At 37.3% G+C, this 22,586-nt stretch overlaps 1 protein-coding gene across 1 annotated transcript; it reads left to right on the top strand.

Annotated features, from left to right (window-relative positions):
- The first annotated feature begins 3,917 nt into the window (after positions 1 to 3,917).
- On the top strand, positions 3,918 to 6,894 carry LOC129741726 (uncharacterized). The gene is made up of 2 exons (XM_055733506.1): positions 3,918 to 5,943; positions 6,797 to 6,894. The coding sequence occupies exons 1-2, from the start codon at positions 3,918 to 3,920 to the stop codon at positions 6,892 to 6,894; spliced, it is 2,124 nt and encodes a 707-aa protein (XP_055589481.1).
- Positions 6,895 to 22,586: the final 15,692 nt, after the last annotated feature.

Below are 22,586 nucleotides of genomic sequence, written 5' to 3'. Positions count from 1 at the left end.
ACGTGCGGAAAATTTAACCAGACTTTGCAACCAACATATGACAACACTATCGAGCAGTGGTTAGTGTATTTTGATGGCTGAAACAAATTAGAAAAACATTATATCACAGTTCGAAAATAGCCGTGACGCATGGAAACCGAACACACCCCATCCTATTCTGTTGAACACCAGCAGCATATGATCCAGACCTCTTCTCGTGTAGTGCAATGCAAATAAACGAAAACAGTATTTATAACAATAACAATAATAAAACATTGACTAAACCGCCTCGGCCGGGAACTATTCGACTTTCTTAGTTCGTTCTGTATAATGACTGCATGGATCGGGTGCACTATGTAGAAATGCACATCTGCACATTCACACACCGACTAGCGCAAATCGGCACCATCAGCAAGTATTTAGGTACGCTGAAAGTGCCACTCTGGAAGAACCGAATACATTGCAGAACTTTATGCGATAAATTTAAAATTTTACGATCTTGCAAAATGCAACGTATCTCGCAAGCGGGTGATATTCTGGAGCGAAATGAGCAGAATATTTCATACATAAGTTCGTGTGTAAATCAACCATGGTTAGGCTCGAGAATGAATTACTAGGTTATTAGTCTTCATTCATGTGCTGCTAAAAGCTGGAAATCATAGCGTAGAAATATGTAGACATGTGTGATTGCTGATAATGCGATGTGTAATTGCAATTGTGAATACGATTTTATCTTGCTCCGTAGAGTTATTACGCGTGAAGACAGGCGTCTGCAGAGAGAGTTTTTTTTTTGTTTTCATTCAAGTCGTTAAATTTAAATTTTCGAAAATATTTTTTTAGTTCAGTGTTAACAACACGGTGTGTTTAGCACAGAAGCTTAGTTTTATGATTAAAAACAACTTTTGCTCTACGAAAAACTTTATAGATGAGGAAGCTTGTTGCCAATTTTTTTAAAAATTGCATAACCACAGGGGTAATCGAGCTTGAGTTTCAGTACTCTATCGGTTGAAGTTTTACACATTTCAACCATTTTTTCTCAACTTTTGAAACATATTAAGACAGACTCATAGCTTTATTTTGATATAATTTTTGTTTAAATTGTTATATAACTGATATATTTCAAATTATAAGAAAAGTGAATATTGTACATATTTTTCGAATTGTTGTCTTCGTTTCCGGAGCTCTTCTTCAGACTGGGTTTATGTTTCATCACTTCTGCCCTTCTACCTAACTGAGTATATTTTTTCTCAAAAAATCAATCCAGAATGTTGAGAACTCTTTTTTTAAGATCGTTTTTTTAAGATCGAAAACACAACGATGAAGGATTTATGCGGCTACCAAATTGATAGTTTTTGGATAAATAGGTCCATTTGCAGTTTTCTCATGTTTTCATGTTTCTCACAGATGTAGCTTTTCACAGCTGCTTTTCAAAGAGTTGTCACTAGTAGGGATTGTTCGATTAACATATATTGAGAAATTCTACACAAAAAGTAAATAAAAACTACTATGGTTTTATGTCGATTTTAGTATACCCCATCTAAAGGCGGGGCTGGGCACCAGTAGGTAAAGGCAAATGTTTCAAGCGAAGAAAACAGCAATTTTTTTTTTCAAAAATTGAAAATAAATTATTTTTGTATCATGTTCAGGAAAATGTATTTTATTTTTTACTCTCTGAAACTAATTTAATGCAATGAAAAGGTTATGATTTTTTTTACTTCTACTCTTTATCAAATTTTGTAATCACTGACCCTCTACCCCAGAAATCTTCTGCTACACAACATCAATTAATAACAACTCTCATATTGACAGGAAATAAATTTAAATATTAACTTTACTTTAGATTTTCTGTTCACGAACCGGTCAAAGGAAGAAAGAAGGAAAGATCGCACATTTATCGTAAATCAGTTTACTCAAATCGTAAATGCCGAATTAACGTATTCTCAACTATTTGGAGACATATTTACGAATTGACTATACTGCTATCCGATTCAACTTTTTTTGGGCAAAGCTTCTAGTAAATGAATGATAGAAAATCACTCAATACCAGCTTGTATACGATGGTTATTGAAAATGTCTTAATATTAGATTTGGATTATCATTTCTATTACGATTTCATGTTAGCTGGGGAAACAACTTTCAAATTTATTTTTAGTAATAGCCAAGCAGTCTTTATAATCCGAACATAAAAATTTATTATTTGTCCAACGTTTCGGTGCCTGTTTGCACCATCTTCAGGGAAACTGAGATAGTTTAATATAAATGTAAGATTTCAGTTAGAATAAAGGTGTTATTGTGGTAGAGAAATTCGACTGGAAATATGTTTTTTCGGGGAGTTTTTTCGGCTTGCAGTCTTGTTTTTAGCAAAAACGACGTATTGATTTACGTTTCCAACGTTTCGATCCTTATTGGATCTTCTTCAGGGACTAAAATAGTGTTTATTTAGTTAGTTCTGCTGATTATAATTCATGCTTTCTTACCGAAAAAATGCCGTTTTCTTGTGAGTGTCGACCCGGTTGGTCGTGTAAAGCTGTCTGTTCGCGCCAAACAGCAGCGCGATTCGATCGACAAACAAAGTAGAGCTATCACGTCAGCTACAAGCAGCATCAATTGTTGTACCTATGCCGCACGCATCTGCAGTGTGCAAAACCAACAGTGCGTGTGTGCTGCAGTATGAGTAGGTAGTTAGAGTAGGTAATAGAATGATAGCCAATTGTACTCGACCGTAGTCAGCAGCGAGACAGTAGCAAGACAAAGCAATAGTACGAATCAATCATCGGTGTCGGTCAGTCGGTCAGATGGTTTAAATACAGTCCACTTTTTGCTTTTTGTTTTCGAAGTTGAGCGTTTTTCTTTTAAGTGTAGCAAATAAATGTGTTCCGTGAACATATCACAGTACTGCGTCGTGTTGTTAAATAACTATCCGATCGTCATACGTCTGGGAACTTTCGCGGGTTAACCGAATCAGTGAATTTCCGGGGATTGGCCCCAACATTTGGTCCTTAGCGACCGGATAAACCGCGAAGTTTGTGCGCGTTTTGTGATTGGACATCTATTGTGCGTCAATGTTTTGTCCTGTGAAACCAATTGTGTTGGCTTGGCTTGTGCTAGCCTAATTTTGTGAAGTTCCTTTTATGACCGGGTGGCTTGAGTTGATCCCGTTTGGTTTTTGCTTACATCGAATGGCCTTTTCTGGGTGATTATGCGCACAGGGAGCCTTGGCGGGCAGCTAGTGAAGAGTACCGAAGAAGCAAGTTTTCGCCAAAGATGTGTATTTTTTGAACGGTAATTCTGTTCTCTTGGGGGCCCAAGTGTGGGGAAAATTCTGTTGGAAAAATACTAAAAATCACAATGGAAGAAGCGTAACTCGGTACTTGTACTATACACTGTGGAGTCAACGACATAAAGTGGCCAACATCGGGGAATCAAATTAAATGGTTTTACATTGAATGGCATAAGTGAACTTATTCGTTGTGAGCCGTTTGTATAACATTGGTGCCTTCGAAATTTGTGTGTCTGACGGATTTCGGTACGAGATTCCTGATTAGTGCAACTTAAATGCGACGCAAATGAACGTTGTATTTCGAAGCGGAGCTGCATGTTCAAGCAGAATTTTGGAAGGATTCTTCGCAGACTGGAGGACGACCTGGCAATTACAGATAAGTACTAGTAGATAGAGTGTGCGTGTGAATTATTTTTGAGTGGTCGAGGTGGCTTGCATGCGAGGATTTTGAATGATTGGTTATTTATGTTGTTTTTACCCTCCGGTAGACTGAGAGCAGCCGCTTAGCGCATGAAAGCTCATCATTGACTGATGCAAATGCTGATATTTTCATCAGAAATTAAATATTTCGCTTGTATATGCTAATCAATTCGCCGCCGTTGAGGTCTCGTAAGTGATTTTTTAGTTCGTGTTCGTAAAAAGTGCTAAGTGATACAAAATGGCTGACGAGCTTCGACACTTGTCTAAAAAAGAACGAATCTTAGAAAATTTACTTGAAAATTTGGAAGATTTCTTAGAAGAATACGACGATGTTCGAGATCAAGGGTCACTCCAACCACGATTAGCCAAATTAGAAGAAGCATACAATACGTTTTGTGCAGTGCGGATTGAGATTGAGTCTATCTTAGAAGATATGGATTCGGTGAACGAAAAAGGTGACGACGACGACGACGAGGAAAGAGCGATGAGAAAGGAAACTCGAAACAGGGAAAATAAGAAAATTTTCAAGGAATTCGTGAACCGGTATTTCTTGCTTAAACAACAGCTACTGTCGAAGATGAAGGTGATTCCTGCTCGACCAACAGAACGCAGATCTACTGTTTCCGATTCAGTTTTACCGTGTCATACGAAATATCCTGAGTTGACGCTGCCAACATTCTGCGGAGAACTTTCGGAATGGATCAACTTCCGGGATAACTTCAGGTCACTGATTCACGACAACGCACAGCTCAACGACATGGACAAGTTCAATTACCTTCGAACATCCTTGAGAGATGACGCGCTCCTCCAGATTAACCAGATCCAAGTATCAGCGCTGAATTACGGCCTGGCCTGGAACATTTTACAAAATAAGTACGAGAACCATAAGTTAATAGCCCAGGAGCACATGAGAGCACTTTTCGCAGCACCTGTAATGAGGACAGAAAATTTTGAAGGGTTAAATGCGTTGCTGACGACATTCAAAACTAACCTTCAACAGTTGGAAAAATTGGGCCAGAAAACAAGCAATTGGAGTACCCTATTGGCGTTCATGTTATCACAAAAACTGGACACAGATACATACCGCCTCTGGGAAACTCACCATGCTTCTAAAAAAGTGCCTTCCTACGAAGCCATGGTTGAGTTCCTAGAAAACCAGTGTTTTATCTTACAGTCGACGGCTAGTCGAAGTGGGAACGATAACCGATGGAATTACAGAGCCCCCATAAGCCACAGCACGATTGCAGTAGAGAGATCATGCCCTGTCTGCAGAAATGGACCGCACAAGACCGAAGATTGTTCGAGATTCAACCGTATGAGGGTAATCGATCGAAAAAGTTTAGTTCGACAGTTAGGTCTGTGCTTCAACTGTTTGGATTCCGGACATTTTGTAGCAGACTGTTTGTGTGATTCCTGCCCAAAATGTGAACAACGCCATCATTTTCTGTTGCATCCGTACTCTCCAAGCCAAAGTAGCCGACAGTACGTACAGAGTTATTCTCAATCTCCACGAAGACCTCAACGCGCGGACAGTCAAACAAGAAGGCAACCTGATACTCATCAAGCTCAGTCCCGGATGAATAGCGATCAGTTTACACAAAACAACTTCCAATCTCTACAACAGCCACCTCCCACAAACACGCCCACAGTTAGTCACCACACTACTCTACTCAGCACACAACGGAACACCCACACTACTCTCTTATCAACAGTCGTTGTTTTGCTAGCCGATAACAACGGGAAAAAAGTCCTAGCACGTGCATTATTAGACAATGGGTCTCAACTTTGTTTAATGACAGAGAATCTGTCGGAAATATTGAAATTGAAGCGTTTTCAAGAAATTCTTCCCATAAAAGGGGTAGGAGGGTCTATGAATGTTTCAAAGGAATCTGTTTTAACTCGTATTGCGTCACACACGTCGTCGTTTAGTACTGCCGAAATGAAATTCCATTTGCTGCCGGAAATCACCTTGAATTTGCCCCAGAAAAGCTTTGACACTAGCACCTGGAATCTACCATCGTCCATCAACCTAGCAGATCCTGATTTTAACAAATCAAGTTCAGTTGATCTAGTGTTGGGAGTTTCAACTTTCTACGACTTGTTGTTAACGGAGCAGATGAAGATCACTGATGCAGGCCCAATCCTACAGAACACTCACCTGGGATGGATTGTCGCAGGAGAACTACCGGAAACCACAGTTATGTCGTGCAGCGTAATGATGTCTAGAGAGCTTTCTGGCGATTCAACGAAGGATTTGTTTCACTGCAAGTCTCGATTTTGGAGATCTGTTTTCTTCGTACTCTGTCTCGTTTCATTGATCACGTCGCATTTGTTCGACTATTTTGTCAGTCCAGTTTTCGTCCAAATCAAAATGTTTCTCCAAGAGCTTTGGGAAGAAAAGCTTTCTTTGGATGCAACGTTGGAAAATCAGCGCCAATTGTATTCGCTGAAGTTTAAGGACAAGATAGATGGACTCTTAGAACTATCGACTCTCCAATGGATACTCTTCGCTACACCACTGCGGACAGACAATTTTCCTATGTTTTCGACGATTCGAGACAATCAGCCATGGTTTAGAAATTCATCAGAGCATTAGAAAACCACCATTGTCGTCGCAGTTCCTGGACAGCTTTATAAAATTAGCATTTTTCGCCCCCATGAGGGGCACTGTTGGCACTGGCGGCTTATTTGGTCGTATTTGCCAGGGGGCCAACTGTTAAGTTATGTCCAACCCTACTTGTTTTGTTTGCGGAATTTATAGTGCTTTTCCACCGCCAGGGTCTGCACACCACTTAATTTGTCTTCGAAGTCCAGGGCTGTTAACGCAGAGCCATGGTGTCAACATTTAGTTAACCGGTTTCATCATAATGTCCCATCGGTTGTTCATGGTTTTAAGTAAAGCATCTTCCGCCCCCATTAGGGGCACTCTGAGCACTGGCGGCGTATTGGCCGTATCTGCCAGGGGGCCAATTTATAAGTTATGTTGAATCCTATCTGTTTCGTTCGCGGAATCTACAGTGTGTTTCATCCGCCAGGGTTTTACGTCACGCCATACGTGCAAGATGTCGAGGAAGTTTACCTATGCCGAGATCTGATGCCACCTGTTTCTTCTGCCAGCTATGATGACCAGTCCAGAGAGCCCGGGAGATCACATGCTGTTGACAGATAAGTATGCCCCCATTATTGGGGCGCTAAAGGCTAGGAGCGGCAAATAAGCCGTCGATGCCAGGGGGCGATAACTAAGTTATGTTATCTCTAAGTTTTAAATTTCGAAGATATTGTCGTATTGTTTTCATCAACAGAGCTCAGCAAAACCTGATCAGCCAGGAAACATGATTCATCGCATAGAGATGTAGGAACAACCCGCAAGGAACCGATCCTGTTGTTACTGTTGATCCTCAATCAAAGTTCTATCGAAACATTCGCCCGGAAGGCCTTCAACTACATTAGGAGTCGAGTCGTAAAGTATTATATTGAGTGAACTCAAGGCGGGCGGTATGTTCGCGCCAAACAGCAGCGCGATTCGATCGACAAACAAAGTAGAGCTATCACGTCAGCTACAAGCAGCATCAATTGTTGTACCTATGCCGCACGCATCTGCAGTGTGCAAAACCAACAGTGCGTGTGTGCTGCAGTATGAGTAGGTAGTTAGAGTAGGTAATAGAATGATAGCCAATTGTACTCGACCGTAGTCAGCAGCGAGACAGTAGCAAGACAAAGCAATAGTACGAATCAATCATCGGTGTCGGTCAGTCGGTCAGATGGTTTAAATACAGTCCACTTTTTGCTTTTTGTTTTCGAAGTTGAGCGTTTTTCTTTTAAGTGTAGCAAATAAATGTGTTCCGTGAACATATCACAGTACTGCGTCGTGTTGTTAAATAACTATCCGATCGTCATACGTCTGGGAACTTTCGCGGGTTAACCGAATCAGTGAATTTCCGGGGATTGGCCCCAACACTGTCTTTTCATCTGTTTTCCGAATAATTTAATTTAATTCGTGTTTTTAGATGAAAGGTGTAGTGTATCGACTTACTGCGTACAGATGTTTGCGGATAAAAATCCGTTTGTCTAGTGATTTTGGGATTAATTTTCCACAGCATCGAACTTTTAGCACAGTCTTCACTTTTCACTTATTTTGTTTTGATCAAAAATCAGTTGATGTGTATGTGTGTTGGTGGTGTAGTTTTTTTGTGTGTATTTTTTTTTTTTGATTATCTGGCAGTTCGCTTATTTTTCCGAGTAGTTGGAAAATGTTGGCGTATGAAGAGTGGATGTTTTCAGTGTCTTTCTTAATGTTTACAAATATCGACAATCTTACGATGCAGATAACAAAAACTTTGCGAAACGACTATGGAAACATAAAAATTGCCAGCAAACAGATGAAAACAATTGGATCGATTTTTCCTTTAGTCAAAGATAAAACACTTTATGGGGAAAACACCAATGTAATCTACAAAATTAATTGTAATGGAGAAGAAAAACCGGAAACAAGTGATGAAAACGTGGGGGAAAAATGTAAGGCATGCTACATAGGACTGTCATGTCAAACAAACAAATTAAAACGTTTATGGGAACTTGGATACACTAAAGCAGGCTACCCAATTGCAAAGCTGAGCCAACAAACTGCACTTCTGGATCACGAAATCACCACGCACCACCTTTTCGACATCGAAGGAGCCAGGATTATCGACAGGGGAAACAACCAGGAAAAATTGAAGATATTGGAAAGCTGCCACATTAAAACAACTAAAAACACAGTAAACATTAAGAAAGACACTGAAAACATCCACTCTTCATACGCCAACATTTTCCAACTACTCGGAAAAATAAGCGAACTGCCAGATAATCAAAAAAAAAAAAATACACACAAAAAAACTACACCACCAACACACATACACATCAACTGATTTTTGATCAAAACAAAATAAGTGAAAAGTGAAAACTGTGCTAAAAGTTCGATGCTGTGGAAAATTAATCCCAAAATCACTAGACAAACGGATTTTTATCCGCAAACATCTGTACGCAGTAAGTCGATACACTACACCTTTCATCTAAAAACACGAATTGAATTAAATTATTCGGAAAACAGATCAAAAGACAGCTATACACGACCAACCGAGTCGACACTCACAAGAAAACGGCATCTTTTCGGTAAGAAAGCATAAATTATAATCAGCAGAACTAACTAAATAAACACTATTTTAGTCCCTGAAGAAGATCCAATAAGGATCGAAACGTTGGAAACGTAAATCATTACGTCGTTTTTGCTAAAAACAAGACTGCAAGCCGAAAAAACTCCCCGAAAAAAAAAGAATAAAGGTGTTATAAATGTTCTAAGTGTTGTTTGGTCCTACTTACAATAACGTATCTGTTCTTTGTTAATTTACTTAAGGTAAGTCTATTGTCACATTGCTGGTCGATCGGTATTTGACACATGCTGTAACGTCGAGTTATATGGAAATTCATTATGAAAGTTCGAATTTGAAAAAAACATAGATTAGTGTTTTACGGAACGAGATTTTGGTCGTTTGTCTATGGCGGTCACAAGCTACTGTGATATGTTTGAGCTTTGATCGATGGAAGTTTGTTCATTTTGTTCTATGTGTTCATTCTGTAAGCTTTTAGATTGATGTTCGGAGTGTTTGTACAATTTGTCGAATATGGCAGCGTATGCAGTGTTGAGATTGTCAACATCTGTACGTTTGTTTACAGAATTTTTGGTCATGTAGATGTGGCACATTTCCAAAAATTCTAGATTTCTATGGCGTAGTGTGCTATCAATTATTTTGGTGTTTGAGAGTTCGAATCTATGTTTACAAATTTATTCAGTTTTCTATAAGGGTATATACGGATGGTAGTATTGGCGAAAAATTGGCCTCAGCCATAACCTCAAATTTTGATTTGCTGGCGACCTCACCAGTGATGCTAGGTGCGTTACTTATATCAGTATTTGCTTGTTTTAAACTTATTATAATATTTCCGAATTGATTAAAATTTTTAACTATCAATAGCTAAACGTTTGAATTCATTACGGGGCGTCCTTAAATGGACGAAGATAAGCCATCTTTTGCTAAATTTTCAAGATGAATTAAAAACATTTGAAACATATTTTCATGAACTGCTTGGTAGATTTAAAAAAGATGTTTCTATTTTCTAAACGAATACCAAATCATTCACTGTTACAAACAAGTTAGTTAATAAAAGCCCCGTCTATGTTGACTTTGAAAATGATCGCCTACATGCTCTGATTATTTTTAACAAATCCACATAATTCGTTAAATCGTTTAAATGGCGATACAGTAAGTTGTTATTTCGTTCAGAAAAATGATGCTTTTAATTTCATATTCGAATAGAAATCTACCGTAAAGTTGCCAATTCTCAGTACTCATGAAAAGGTTTTTCAATTACAAAGTCATCATAAAAATATAATCATTTTCCAAATATCAATGCATTTGGCACCCCTGACCACCCTAAAAAATCAAAACACGACCACTAGTGTATCACTTTTCCACAGGGCGAATTTGTCGATATTAGTACCGGAAAATCGCGTTTATCGTGCGCCCTTCTCAAAAATCGATTCTGTTCTCCCATGGTTTGAGGTTAGGGCTGAGGCTTAGGCTGCTAAGGTGGTGTTCGTGTAAAACTGTCAATATATCTTAATAAGAGCGGATTTTTGCATGAGTTTGTCTTACATGGGGGCTGTGTTGGAGTATGTGTTAACTATCTTGTCTAACTGGTTCATTAGTGATCTGTGTCCTGATATTCTGTCGTTTAATCTCTGTTGGGTGAGGCCAATGTATTGGTAGTCGCAGTCCTCGCATGGGATGGAGTAGATGAGCTTAGAGCGATCATCGTTTGGTACGGGTTCTTTCAAGTGTGTGTGTATATGTTGCCTATGGAATTCGTTTGTTCGCTTGCGATTTTGATGGACGAATAGTCGGCTTGCAGCATTTTCCCTAATTTTTCCGTCAAATTAGGTACAAATGCCATGGAAAAATATTTGAGTTGGCTGTTTTCTGTTGGAGTACCGCCATAAACAAACGACCAAAATCTCGTTCCGTAAGACACCAATCTATCCCCCTTATTCTACACCGCGCGTGAGGTGACGATAGTCGAGTCAAGTCGGAGTCACGTGAGTCTTGTCACCTTATTATCGAAGCCGATGTGACAGAGGTTCATGCCCAGCTGACTACTAGATTAGGATAAGAACTCAAAAAGTTCATTTTAAAAGACGTTTCTCACCTAAAGCGACTACTGGAATCGGGTGCTTAGGATGACTCGACTATCGTCACCTCACGCGCGGCCATCATAAGCGGGTATGTTTTTACAAATTCAAACTGGCTCTTGGTCATTCCTGATAATTTTATAACTTAAACATATTTATCCAACAGCATTGCATTTAACACGGTAACAATGTTTTGCCAACATAATTTCGACTTACTTTTTCCGCAGAATGTTTCAAAATAGCTATGTTAATCTAACAGTCCATAATAATAAAAACAGTTTGAAAAGCAGTTGTCGAAAACTATAGCTAAGAGAAACTTAAACATGAGAAAACTGGAAATGAACCTTTTTTGGAAATAAACAATTTGGTAGCCTCAAATTTCTCATCTATAATTTTTTTTCGTAGAACAACAGTTGTTTGTAATCATAAAACTAAGCTTCTGTGAATTTTTCAGCGAATAATAAAAATTGGGTTCTAGAAGGTTAAGTCATGAACCTTATGGTAGGAAGCAAACTTTCAAATCTACATTTATTTCAAAAAATTTATCAACTACTACACGAGAAGTAATATGGTTTTAAAAATAAATGCCTGATTTTTTTCCGGACGAATCCGAACCGGACAAATCCGGGAAATTTTATCTAAAAACCTGGAAAATCCGTTCATTTGATCTCAAAATGTTCAACCCAAAATCCAGACAATATCCGTGCAAATTTTGTCAAAACAACGGATTTTTTCAGTAAAAATCAAAAAGAAAACACTTGATTTTTTCATTAAAAGCATCAGCAGATTTACAATCGTTTTTAAGGCTCACAAAACACCAGTCTTGATTAGTTGGATAAAACTTGTCATAAAAAAATTCTTTTTGGGCGTAAAAATGAAGAAAGTATAATAACTTAAATTGATTAGGGTATCCGAGCCGGACTTTCCTCATATTTGGTGTCAAATATCCGGGCAAGTCCAGATAATTCCAGGTAATCTGGTAACCATATTTTAAAAATTCAAGATTTTAGCACCAACATGTGAAAAGGGTCAATGTTCATTTAAGACATTTCGAGAAAAACGCGTTTAAAAATTTGCAACCTTTTTTAAATCGCTTATTAAAATTCACGTGAAATCTTCCAAGTCTATATGGCCAAAACGGTGCGCAGGATCATTCTTAATATGTTTTTTATCGATAAGAGGGTATTTTCTTGGAAAAATAGCTCGCAATTGTTTATAGAACCTAGCTGAAGTATGAATTTACACTAAATGTGTTATACATCCTTTGCTTTGTACTGTATGTCTCATGTGTGTGAGTGGAAAGGAGATAAAATTTCCTCTATTTTGGGACAAACGCTTATGGTTCTTTCAATAGGAGTGAGTGAATCGCTCTTCGCATATTCCCCCTTTTAATGTTTTGCATCAGACCGTTTGTGTTGTAAAGGAGTTAAGGGTGTATAAATCAATTTTTGTGGGGAAAATGTCATCTTATGGGTGTGTATTTTTTTATGGAAACTAATAAACTAAAAACGGTTTTTGTGATAAGTAGAGCTCATATTGGGCTATTCGAATTCGCTCAAAACATGTTTTGTTTACTTTCTCTTTAATACCCTTTTCACATGTTAGTGCTGATTTGTTTCCCTACCCTAAGAAATAATTACATACTATGAAAAACTGTAAAAGAATGTGGTATACTGATTTTTTTCTAAAATATTTATATCTTAAAAACAAGAAAATAGGTTCAATTGAAATATTAATTTTCTGACAGCTTAAATCAAGAAAAACATTCCACCCCAAGATCGCATTACCAATTTGTTTTAAATGCTGTGATTGGTCATGGCAAGTGTGAATTTTTCCTTAAAATGCCCCCGTGTCGTGATAATTTCACAATTTAGGTTTTTCATCATTTTGATCTAAATTTTAAAACACTTTCAATAAGGTGTCACCAAGCAGAGAAAAACGAATAAGACAATATTTTCTGACACATCGATAGAGGAGAATCTAAACTATGATTTTATGCTTAAAAATCATGCTGAACTCGCAAAGGTATGCTTTTTATGGGTATGTTCTATCACGGCCAATGCGTTCGTTATAACGCGCAAATCGTAGTAGGCTGAAAATAGCATTAAATTTTCAAAAAGGCCAATTTTCATTGAAAATGAACAAAATGTCTAAAACCATATTTGGAGCGTTAATTCAGCCCAAAAAATCTACTTTTCATTTTTTTCAAAATTTTGATTAGTCCATTTTGATTTTCTTTTCAGTCAAAGTGTCTGTAAGTATTGGTGTGTTTTTGGTCTTCGGCTGCTTTCGGGTGTGTTCGGCTGCTAGGCGCATATTGAATACACAGCGGCGCGTATTTGCAACACAGTTTTGTTCTGTGGCTTTGAATATGGTCTTTAAAAATCAAGGTTTTGAAGCAACTATAGCAATTTGAGTAATAAAATATCATAGGCATTTGTAGAAAACACTTTTCTTCAACGATTGCACCCATTTTCAACACAATTTGTACGTGGAATACATAGAAAATCAGCGATTCGCTTAGGTGGCGCATAATAGGGCATGTTCCCCTATAGATTCAGTTTATTTTCCTTAACATAGTTTCCATCTCACGACATAACTTGATGGAAATAATTCCTCCAATTTCTCGTGCATCCCACATTCACCAGATCACGCTCCGCTTGGTCTAACAACCTCGCTCGTTGTTCGGCATTCTTGCAACATGTCCTGCCCAGCGTATCCGCCTAGCATTCGCCACATTCTGGATACTGGGTCCGCCGTAGAGTCAAGTAAGCTCATTGTTCATTCTTCGCCTTCACACTCCGTTCTCCTGCACGCCGCCAAAGATGGTTCTTAACACTCGTCGGTCGAATACTTCGACCACGTCTCGTGCCCGTAGAGAACAACCGGTCTAATGAGCGTCGTGTACAAGTTACATTTTTTCGTTTAATACATTCGATACAGTTATAAGTTAAAGAATCACAAAAATAAACAATTTACACTAGACAAAGATAATAGATTACAATGAATCACATAATATCAGCTGAATCTGAAATTGTTTATTTTTTTTGTGATTCTTTAACTTATAACTGTATCGAATGTATTAAACGAAAAAAAATAAAAGTTACACTTCGTGCGAGAGCTAAGTCTTCTCTACCACAGTTGTTTGTGGAGTCCGTATTAGGCACGACCTACACTGATCATTCGCCGCTGGATCTCACGGCTGGTGTCATTGTCTACGGTCATCAGTGGGCCGAGATATCTCCAGCTAGTGGCCGTTGATCGTGACGTTTTTATTTCTGGACAAGCGGGTTCGGTCGGTCTCGGATCCGCAGGCCAGCAAATCAAACGATGGCGGCCCTTCTTCCTCGAATACAGCGTCGATCTCGATTGGTTTAGAGTTTAGAAAGTGTCATTTCAAGTAAAGAGTAGTCCACCGTCTTGGGTCGATTCGTTAGGATCGGGGATGTACAATCGACCGGTACTTCCGATCGTGGGTTGATCGTGGTTGTGGCGAGGATTCCGTCCACTGTATCTTTTGTCCCAAAACAAAGGGGTCCTGTAGTAAGGAGACACACTGGCATTAGAGCGCGTCCTTTTTGGCGAAAACAAAATGGCGGATGATCGGTGGCGTCAGGGTGTAATTTGCACTAATGTAGTTTTGCTATTTTGATTTATGTGTATACCTGCGGTGTTTTTTAGCCAGCACCAGGAAGCCTCGTTTGACCGGCCTTGAACCGCGAGTTTCAGTCGTTGCTCTCGCTTTGCGATAGCTTCTCGTTCGTTGTATCATCGGGGCGTCGCTGCCGATCGTGTGATTACCCGGAGGCATCGACTATCCTATTTGGCCTTCTGGTTTTGAGATGAAAAAGCATTCTGGCTGCATGCTGTTGACGTTGTTGCGCAGTCGTTGCTTCGAAGGCGGATTTTTGAGGAAAAACTTCACACACACACTAGTTACTCACTGCGATATTCTACTTATTTTGAAAAAGCTACGTTAAACCGCGATCATTCTCTACCACCTCGATGGAAGTGTTATCTGACGCTTACAACTTCGTCTTGGACGTATAAATCATTGACTCAATACACAATTAACACACGACGTATTACAGGACACGACACTTAACGACATCTCCTTCCTTTAATACGTCGTGTGTTAATTGTGTAGTTAAGTTCTTACTCTGGCACAAATCCGCTTCAAAATGACTGTGTTTGTGGTAGATCTTCTCCACAGCCGCCCCCTGCGACCATCGCCTTGTCGAAGCCCTCTGCGCTATTCGGATGAACTCGACAATTCACCCGAAATCGTCACAGCGTCCCATCCTTCGTCGCCTTGATAAGTCTAGTCAGCTTCCCAGAAAAGCCGTTCTCGTTCATGATTTTCCATAGCTCGACACGGTAGATCGTGTCGTATGCGGCTTTGAAGTCGATTAATAGATGGTTCGTAGCGACTTGGTGTTCACGGTATTTCCATAGTGTGAAGACCGTCCATCCATGGACGTCCTCCATCCTGATGATCTCCCACGAATCTGTTAGCTTGTGGCTTTAGGCGGCGGAGTAGAATTAGGGATAACACTAGATTCAGTATGCTAGCCTTCATAGCCTCGAAAGATGTACAAGTGTGTGAAGTTAAACTACACACCAAGTTTTATTGAGATTCTATAGCTGTATGTGAATGTGTATTTAAAAAAAAACTCATAACTTTATTTTTTTCTTTACGTGCTTCTCTGAAGCACACCGTTCATAGTTAATTCAAAAATATTCCGTCACCTCTAGTTCAAATCAACCCCTTTTTTGTCTATGATCCTGCGACATGAAGATCATCCCGAACAGATTGAATTTCTAGGAAGTAATTTGCGTCAGGATAACACCCATGACGGTTTTCCAGCGATCCGAGACATCAAATGCTCAATTGAAGCCAATTGGTGTAAATTGAAATGGGGTACAACAGTGTAATTCCTTGCTCCAGTACATTTCAGATGGCAAGCCGCACACTTCCCATTATTTGCCCGAACGAACGAAAGTACGAACATGGTATGCAGAATATCACTTGCCTGCTGCTGGATGGTGTCATCACTTTGCTGCTCCTTCACATTGTTTTCCATTAAATTGAATTTACTACTTTGTACTTAGGGCCGCGCGGCCACACATGCTTCCTACATACTCTAGTGGAGGCAGTCGGCATATAGATCAGTGTTATAAAATGTAACCAAATCTCCCAGTTAGAATCTTGCGCTCGAAAGTGACAATTAGTGTCGCAGACATCTTTTTATTGTCTATCTCTATTAGGACGCATTTGTGTGAGAATGCAAAAATTCATTGCATTTATTAGATAACTAGTGTTAATTTACACACTTAAGAAACACAAGCCGAAGAATTTCGCTTCACACTTTAACGAGAGTCTGACACGGATTCCACAGTTGGTCGTCGTCTTATCGTGTCAGCAGCGTGGAGCAGCGTTGTTGATAGTAAATTCTGCCCATCGTCGTCGGCCAAATCACGACCGGAAAGAGTCCGAGTGTGTTTGAGTAATTATATTTCCTTTCTTGTTTATTTTTTGCTTGCCCAGATCGAAGATTTAATCAGAGTCCCGCGCGAAAAACACCGAGGGTAAAGGGGCCGGGCAGAAAAATTAATAAAGTACGAAGAACATACAATACGTTCTTTTTTTGCAGAATCATTATTCGATTTGGGAGGTTAATTCTATAGGGTAACGAGAATTTAAGAACCTGTTGGTCGGAAAGATAATATACGTTATATATTTTGGCTTTGATGTTAGTTCAGTTGATAATAAATTCAGGTTTGATGGAAATCTACTGCGTAAAATGGAGCATATCAGAACAACACTTGGGAAGATACCTTGTGGTTCTGGTCTGACTGTCTGTGTTGTTACTTTCCACTTATTTTAGTTATCCATCTTATTTCGTTTTCGAATTCGTAAGAGAGTCAGTTGAAAACTGATCGTTTTATCATACATCCAAACCGAATTTCTCCCATTTATATTGATAGAAAAATAAAGAAGATTTAAGTGAGATTTGTTAAGAGATTATTTAAAAATGTTGTCCGATACATTTCGACACGATTTTAAGAAAGAAAAAAAATTGTGATTCTATTGGAATCGGAGTTGAAGCACGTTTTTGAAAATCATTTCATATACTAGTAAGGAGACTAAAATAACGAAAAACGACAAGTTTAGATTACAACTCTGTGTTTGCTGTCAGCGTTAATACGATAAAGCGATGAATTTGTATATTCAATTCATATGATTAATGTGGACAGAAATATTTCAAAAACTGTCCATAAATTGTCCTAAATTCTTTTATCAAAATTTCCAAATTGCTTCAATGCTTTGCAAATTGCAAAATGCAAAAATTCAATGAAAGCCACCTTTTCTCGGCCACTAATCTAAAACATGAGACCAATATCGAATTGGTAGCGCTTCAAAATCACTTTGTTCTAATTTCACATTGATTATAATAAAATGGACGACAATATCACAACAACATTAAACGGTTTGTATGTATTGACAACCTCCTTTAACACTTGAAAGCAGATTTTTTAAGGGACTTGAACAAGTTTAAATCCCATCAAATAAATTTAAAAAAAAGGACAGATGGCTTGTCAAGCAGAACATTTGAGCACATTCAAAGTTATGAACAAACCATAGGCGAAATTAGAAACAAGTAGTGCTGATTAGTGGAGATTTGTTCCAATTGAATTGTTCAGTTCAAGGAATGAATCTACCTTACTTAGTACTGGGAAATTACTTGATCCCAAAAGTTATTTAGAAATAAGTGTTAAAAAACATGTCAGAAAATTGGTAGCCTCCGCCGCGGCGAAATTTTGTCTTAAATCGCTTTAAGCCTAAAACATTTAATTTTACGACACTATATTGAAACTATGAACTGAAAATTTTGAGTTGCAATTCCACCAAACTGTTGTTTTGAAATTCGAATTTTGACTTTCGAAACTCCTATCTCGTCTTTAGAATGGGTTTTCTTCAAGAAGTGTTACTAAATCAGTTCAAAACATTAAACCAAGTCAACAGAATGATCAGAAAAATATCTTAAACTTTATGTGCATTACTTTATAGCTAATGACTTTGATTATGAAAAAAATCATTTATTACTTTACAAATTTTATGGTGAACAAGCAACAGCAACAACACAGCAGAAATTTGGGCAGGCTCGGCCTGCCGGTTGCCACAAAAAAAAATCTGTATCATAAATGAGTCTGATCTTCGTCCATACATGTCCTAATTTAACAGAACTAAATACACTGATGGTATTGATTTTCGTGGCATCGCTGGTCGGCAGCCGGCAGGCCGAGCCCGACCGAATTTCGTTTGTGTTGTTGCTGTTGCTTGTTTAAGTGTTATTTTCTTCCTTGCAAGCAGCCGGTGTGTCTTCGTGCCGGACTGGACGAACGACGATCGTTTTTATTTTCTTCCAATGAGAAGAAAAAATAAAACGAAGAAGAGTGCTTGGCAAATTTCTAAAGCCAGAGTTCACATTGAGCAGCACATTGAGCAGAGTGAATCAGCTCATTGTGTTTTTCATCATTGTGAGAAACCTCTCAGAAAATTCGACTATCGGTGCGCAGTAAGAGAGCGAGCAGTAGACATTCTATCGCCGTGCGCGCAGTTCTAGAAAGCTTGAGCTCACATTGTGCTTTTAGAACACATTGTGCTGTTTTGAGGAGTATAACACCCCTGTTGCCAGGTTGCCCGGATTCATCCGGTTTTGCTAGAACATTTGAATCAAAATTTGAGGTGAGTCCGGTCTGGCCCGGTTTTCCGGTTTTGTAGCAAAAAGCCCGGATTTTGCCCGGATTTATTCACATCAATTTTAAAACGTGACATAAACTGAGATTACTATAATTTTTAATTTTATTATAATTTTTAATTTTTACGTTCAAAAAGAAGTTTTCAATGGCAAGTTTTAGAAATAATCATGACTCGTGTTTGGAAGCTTGATATACAATTTTAAATCTGCTGATGTTGTTTGTTAAAAAAAAATATTGCAAGTATATTTTTCGTTATTTTTGCTGAATAATTCCGCAGTTTTGACCAAGTTTGCCCGGATATTGCCAGGATATCGATTTGAACATTTTGAAATCAAATGCTGGCCAGGTTTTTTGATAAAATTGGCTGGATTTGTCCGGTCCAGATACGGCAATTCTGGCAACCTTATTTTACCATTTTTTAGGAAGCTTGAATTGAATTACCAATTTTTTTTTATCAAATGATAACATTTTTTTTATCTTTTCTATGGGTTATCTAGTGAAAATCCCATGTATTAAGCTTGTAAACAAATGTTAACGACCTCTTTTTAAGATCTCCCATGTAGAATGGAATACCCATTTAAGTTTTATTTTGTACTTTTAGAAATTTCTAAATAGAGTTCCGCTGAAACCTCTGCATGTGTGCAATGTGCTTTATAAGCTTTCTTATAATTGGATGGTAGAATTGAACACACCGACGATCAATAATAACTTAAAATTTAAAAAATTACAAATTAAATTAAATTGTACAAAACTAAAAACTTCAGATTATATTACTAAAAGTCTCGTGCGTTGAATTTGGTTTAAATTTTTTTCATAAAATTAACGTTTAATTGTCTAATTGCTATTTTAAATTAAATTCCTACACGGCAATCAAAGTGTTGAGATCACAGCCTTGAACTTACAACCCTCAGTTTTATTAATTGTTTCCCTATGAGGAGTTCCGAAAATATGAAAATGGTTGGTTCTTAAAAGCTGGAACATAAGTGTTCAGTCCAAATAGTTATTCAACTGAAGAAGTCAATTCATAATAAACATGAATTAATGTATCCTTACTTTGCACACTGCATATTCTAGTAGATTCACTGTTCTTCTCAATATATTTCTAACAGGCGAGTAGTTTTTTTTTATCCTAAATGAAGGCTCATTATTGCAATCAAATGCCTCGCACCGGTATCACGTGCTTTGAACAGTAGAAGGAAAAAAAACCCGCCAAAATTTCCCCTTTCAAATTTTGAATGCTCAGCAAGCTTTGATTTGCTTTCCAGTACACGTGAACTTTGAATGGTCGTTTCTAATGCCCGGCCCATGGTGATGGTGAAAACAACCCCGCCAAAAGAAACGAAAATCGGGTGGCAAAATGGATGCCATGACTTTTGGTTCGTGGGAATAAAAACGAAAGTTGTATGGGAGGGTCCCTTTTCTTAGGTGGGATGGGCTCAAAACTATTACTAAAACCTTACCATGGTCCAAACACATAACTGTATCAAATTTCAAGCTGATCGGTTAAGCGGTGTGGATTTGTATAAGGTGCATACAAACAAACATATATAGTCCAACTCATCTTTATATATTAGATTGAAACATTTTTCAAAAAAAAAAACGATTTAGGCCACAATTTTATTTTGTGATTCTTGTTCTTCTAAATGCTCAAGTTTCATTTCAAAAGGCAATCAATTCAAATTTGTTCATAATTTTTTCATCTTGGAAGTGATTTGAAGTAGAACCTTTAATTTAATATTAATGGGCTAGGGCAGTGGTCGGCAACCTTTTGAGTCAGAAAAGCCAAAATTTTCAAATTTTTAAAATTCAAAGGTTGAAAGAGCATTCTTAAAGATTTTTTTTTAGTAAATGAACATTTATTTTACGGCATTACTTTAAAACCAGTTAAGTTTTCTTCTAACTCTTGGATATTTTTTAAAATCTATTTCTGATTACCATTTTGTACATGAATTCTCTTCTGGATCTTTAACTCTTCTAACATGGTTTGATTCTATATCAACTCCGATGTGTTGGTAAATATTAAGTCATAAATATTAAAAATCCATATCAAGCTTAAATGAATACTTTGCAGGGTGTTTAAGTGAAAGATTTGAACATATTAACATGAACAGTATATTTATAATTTCTTCGGCAAAGAAAAGCTTATAAATCAACAAAGTAAAGGGAAATAAATTTTCTTAAAATTTGCAAGCTTTTTATGAAACTCCCCTGATTTAGCTAATCCTTTCCAAAATCCTGAAGTATGAGGTTAAATTCCACTGAAATATATGTAGCCGAAAATTATAATCTTCTAAAATTATGCTCCTACCAAAATTCATGACATCAAGCGAACATGTCTTCAGAATGTTATGCATCTGGAAATTTAAAAAAAATCATTTTATGTCACATGTGATTCCTTAGTGTTGAAATTCAATTCATAGTAGATTATTCATCAATGCTTGCTAAAATTTAGATTACTGGGAAAAATCTGTGGTTTGACCAGTATAAATCTGTATTACTGTGATTTTGAAGACTTCGTTAAAAATTCGTGACAAATATTTAAAAAAAAACAGGCAAAATCAATTCAAGGATACTTTATACTTTAAAACTTTTTATATTTACTTTATAATAAAACAACGGTGTCTAACTCTTAATAAAAAAAAAAAAAGATCGTTACTGAAACTTCGTTGAAAATTTGTGTGCTTCTGGTAAATATTGGCTGCAGGCATCACCCTTGAAATTTTAAATTTGTTCAAAGACTCAAAGATTTACTTCTTTTTTGAATACATACAATTTAATCATAAAAAACCTGCTTCGGGATGTAAAGGTTAATTTAGTAATTGATTACAAGTATTAAGTCTGTGAGTAAGTTTTCAAATAGATTTTCGGAATTGAAATTTAATTCATTCTCAATGCTGATTCGAGTTTGAAAAGCTGTCAAACTTTAATTTGTAATTCTCAATTCTCAATTTTGGAATTTTGTACTCGAATTCCATGTATCTTTTCTCTTTTTAATCTGTTATTTATTTAGTAAGCTTTGTAGATTTTGTGGAAAAAAGTGATGGCGAGTGTTTCAAATATAAAGTTTTATGATGGTTACGTTATTTTAAAACAAAACAGAGGCTATCAACTTTTGTGTTCGATTAATTAAAAAACATTTACACGTTTTGGTAATAAGTGATCTGATTTCAGTTTTTATTGTTTTGAAACAACAATAATTTTGTGCATTTACGGTTAGTGATAAATAAAAAAAGTGATAAATAAAAACCAGGAAAAGCAAAAAAAAAATCAATTTGACTTAAAAAATGCTTTTTTGCCGCTTGGTCATTTCCGCTTTTTCCTACAGTGGGTGTAATTCTAAAAATGTCTTCTAGACAAGACTGGTAATTTTCAGTCAATTTTATGGTCTGACACTGACTATTTGCAGCTAAAACCTATGAAAATCCGTTTGTAAGGTCACAAGACTAAATTATCGTTTTAGCACGATTTTGTAGATATTTTATTCAAAAATATATAAATATTTGCACAGCGAGCTGAAGAGCCGCAGCTTTATGTCCAAACAGCCGCATGCGACTCGCAACCCACAAGTTGACGATCTATGGGCTAGGGCAACTAAATTAGTAGGAACTTCTTTTCGCTTTCAAAATTGACAATTCCTTATTCTGATTTTTATCAGTTTTTTCATTGATCAATCAATATAATCCTTTAACGATGAATTGAAGGCACAAATATATAAAGTTATAATTTTGAACATAAAAAATGAGCCTTGTATTTTCAAATCTTGGCTAAAATTGCAATAAAAAAAAAGATTGTCGCTGACTATGGGCGATGAAATCGAAAAGTTATTCTTTCTCTCCTTAAGAAAAACCCGTAAGATCTATCAAAAGTTGGGTGAAATTTTAGCTGCAACCCACTTACACTAATGCAGAATAGACTGGC

This window comes from Uranotaenia lowii, chromosome 2 (assembly GCF_029784155.1).
Source record: "Uranotaenia lowii strain MFRU-FL chromosome 2, ASM2978415v1, whole genome shotgun sequence".
Lineage (NCBI taxonomy): Eukaryota > Metazoa > Arthropoda > Insecta > Diptera > Culicidae > Uranotaenia > Uranotaenia lowii.
Note: the sequence above shows the minus strand (reverse complement) of the source record. Positions and strands in the feature narration are given on the sequence as shown.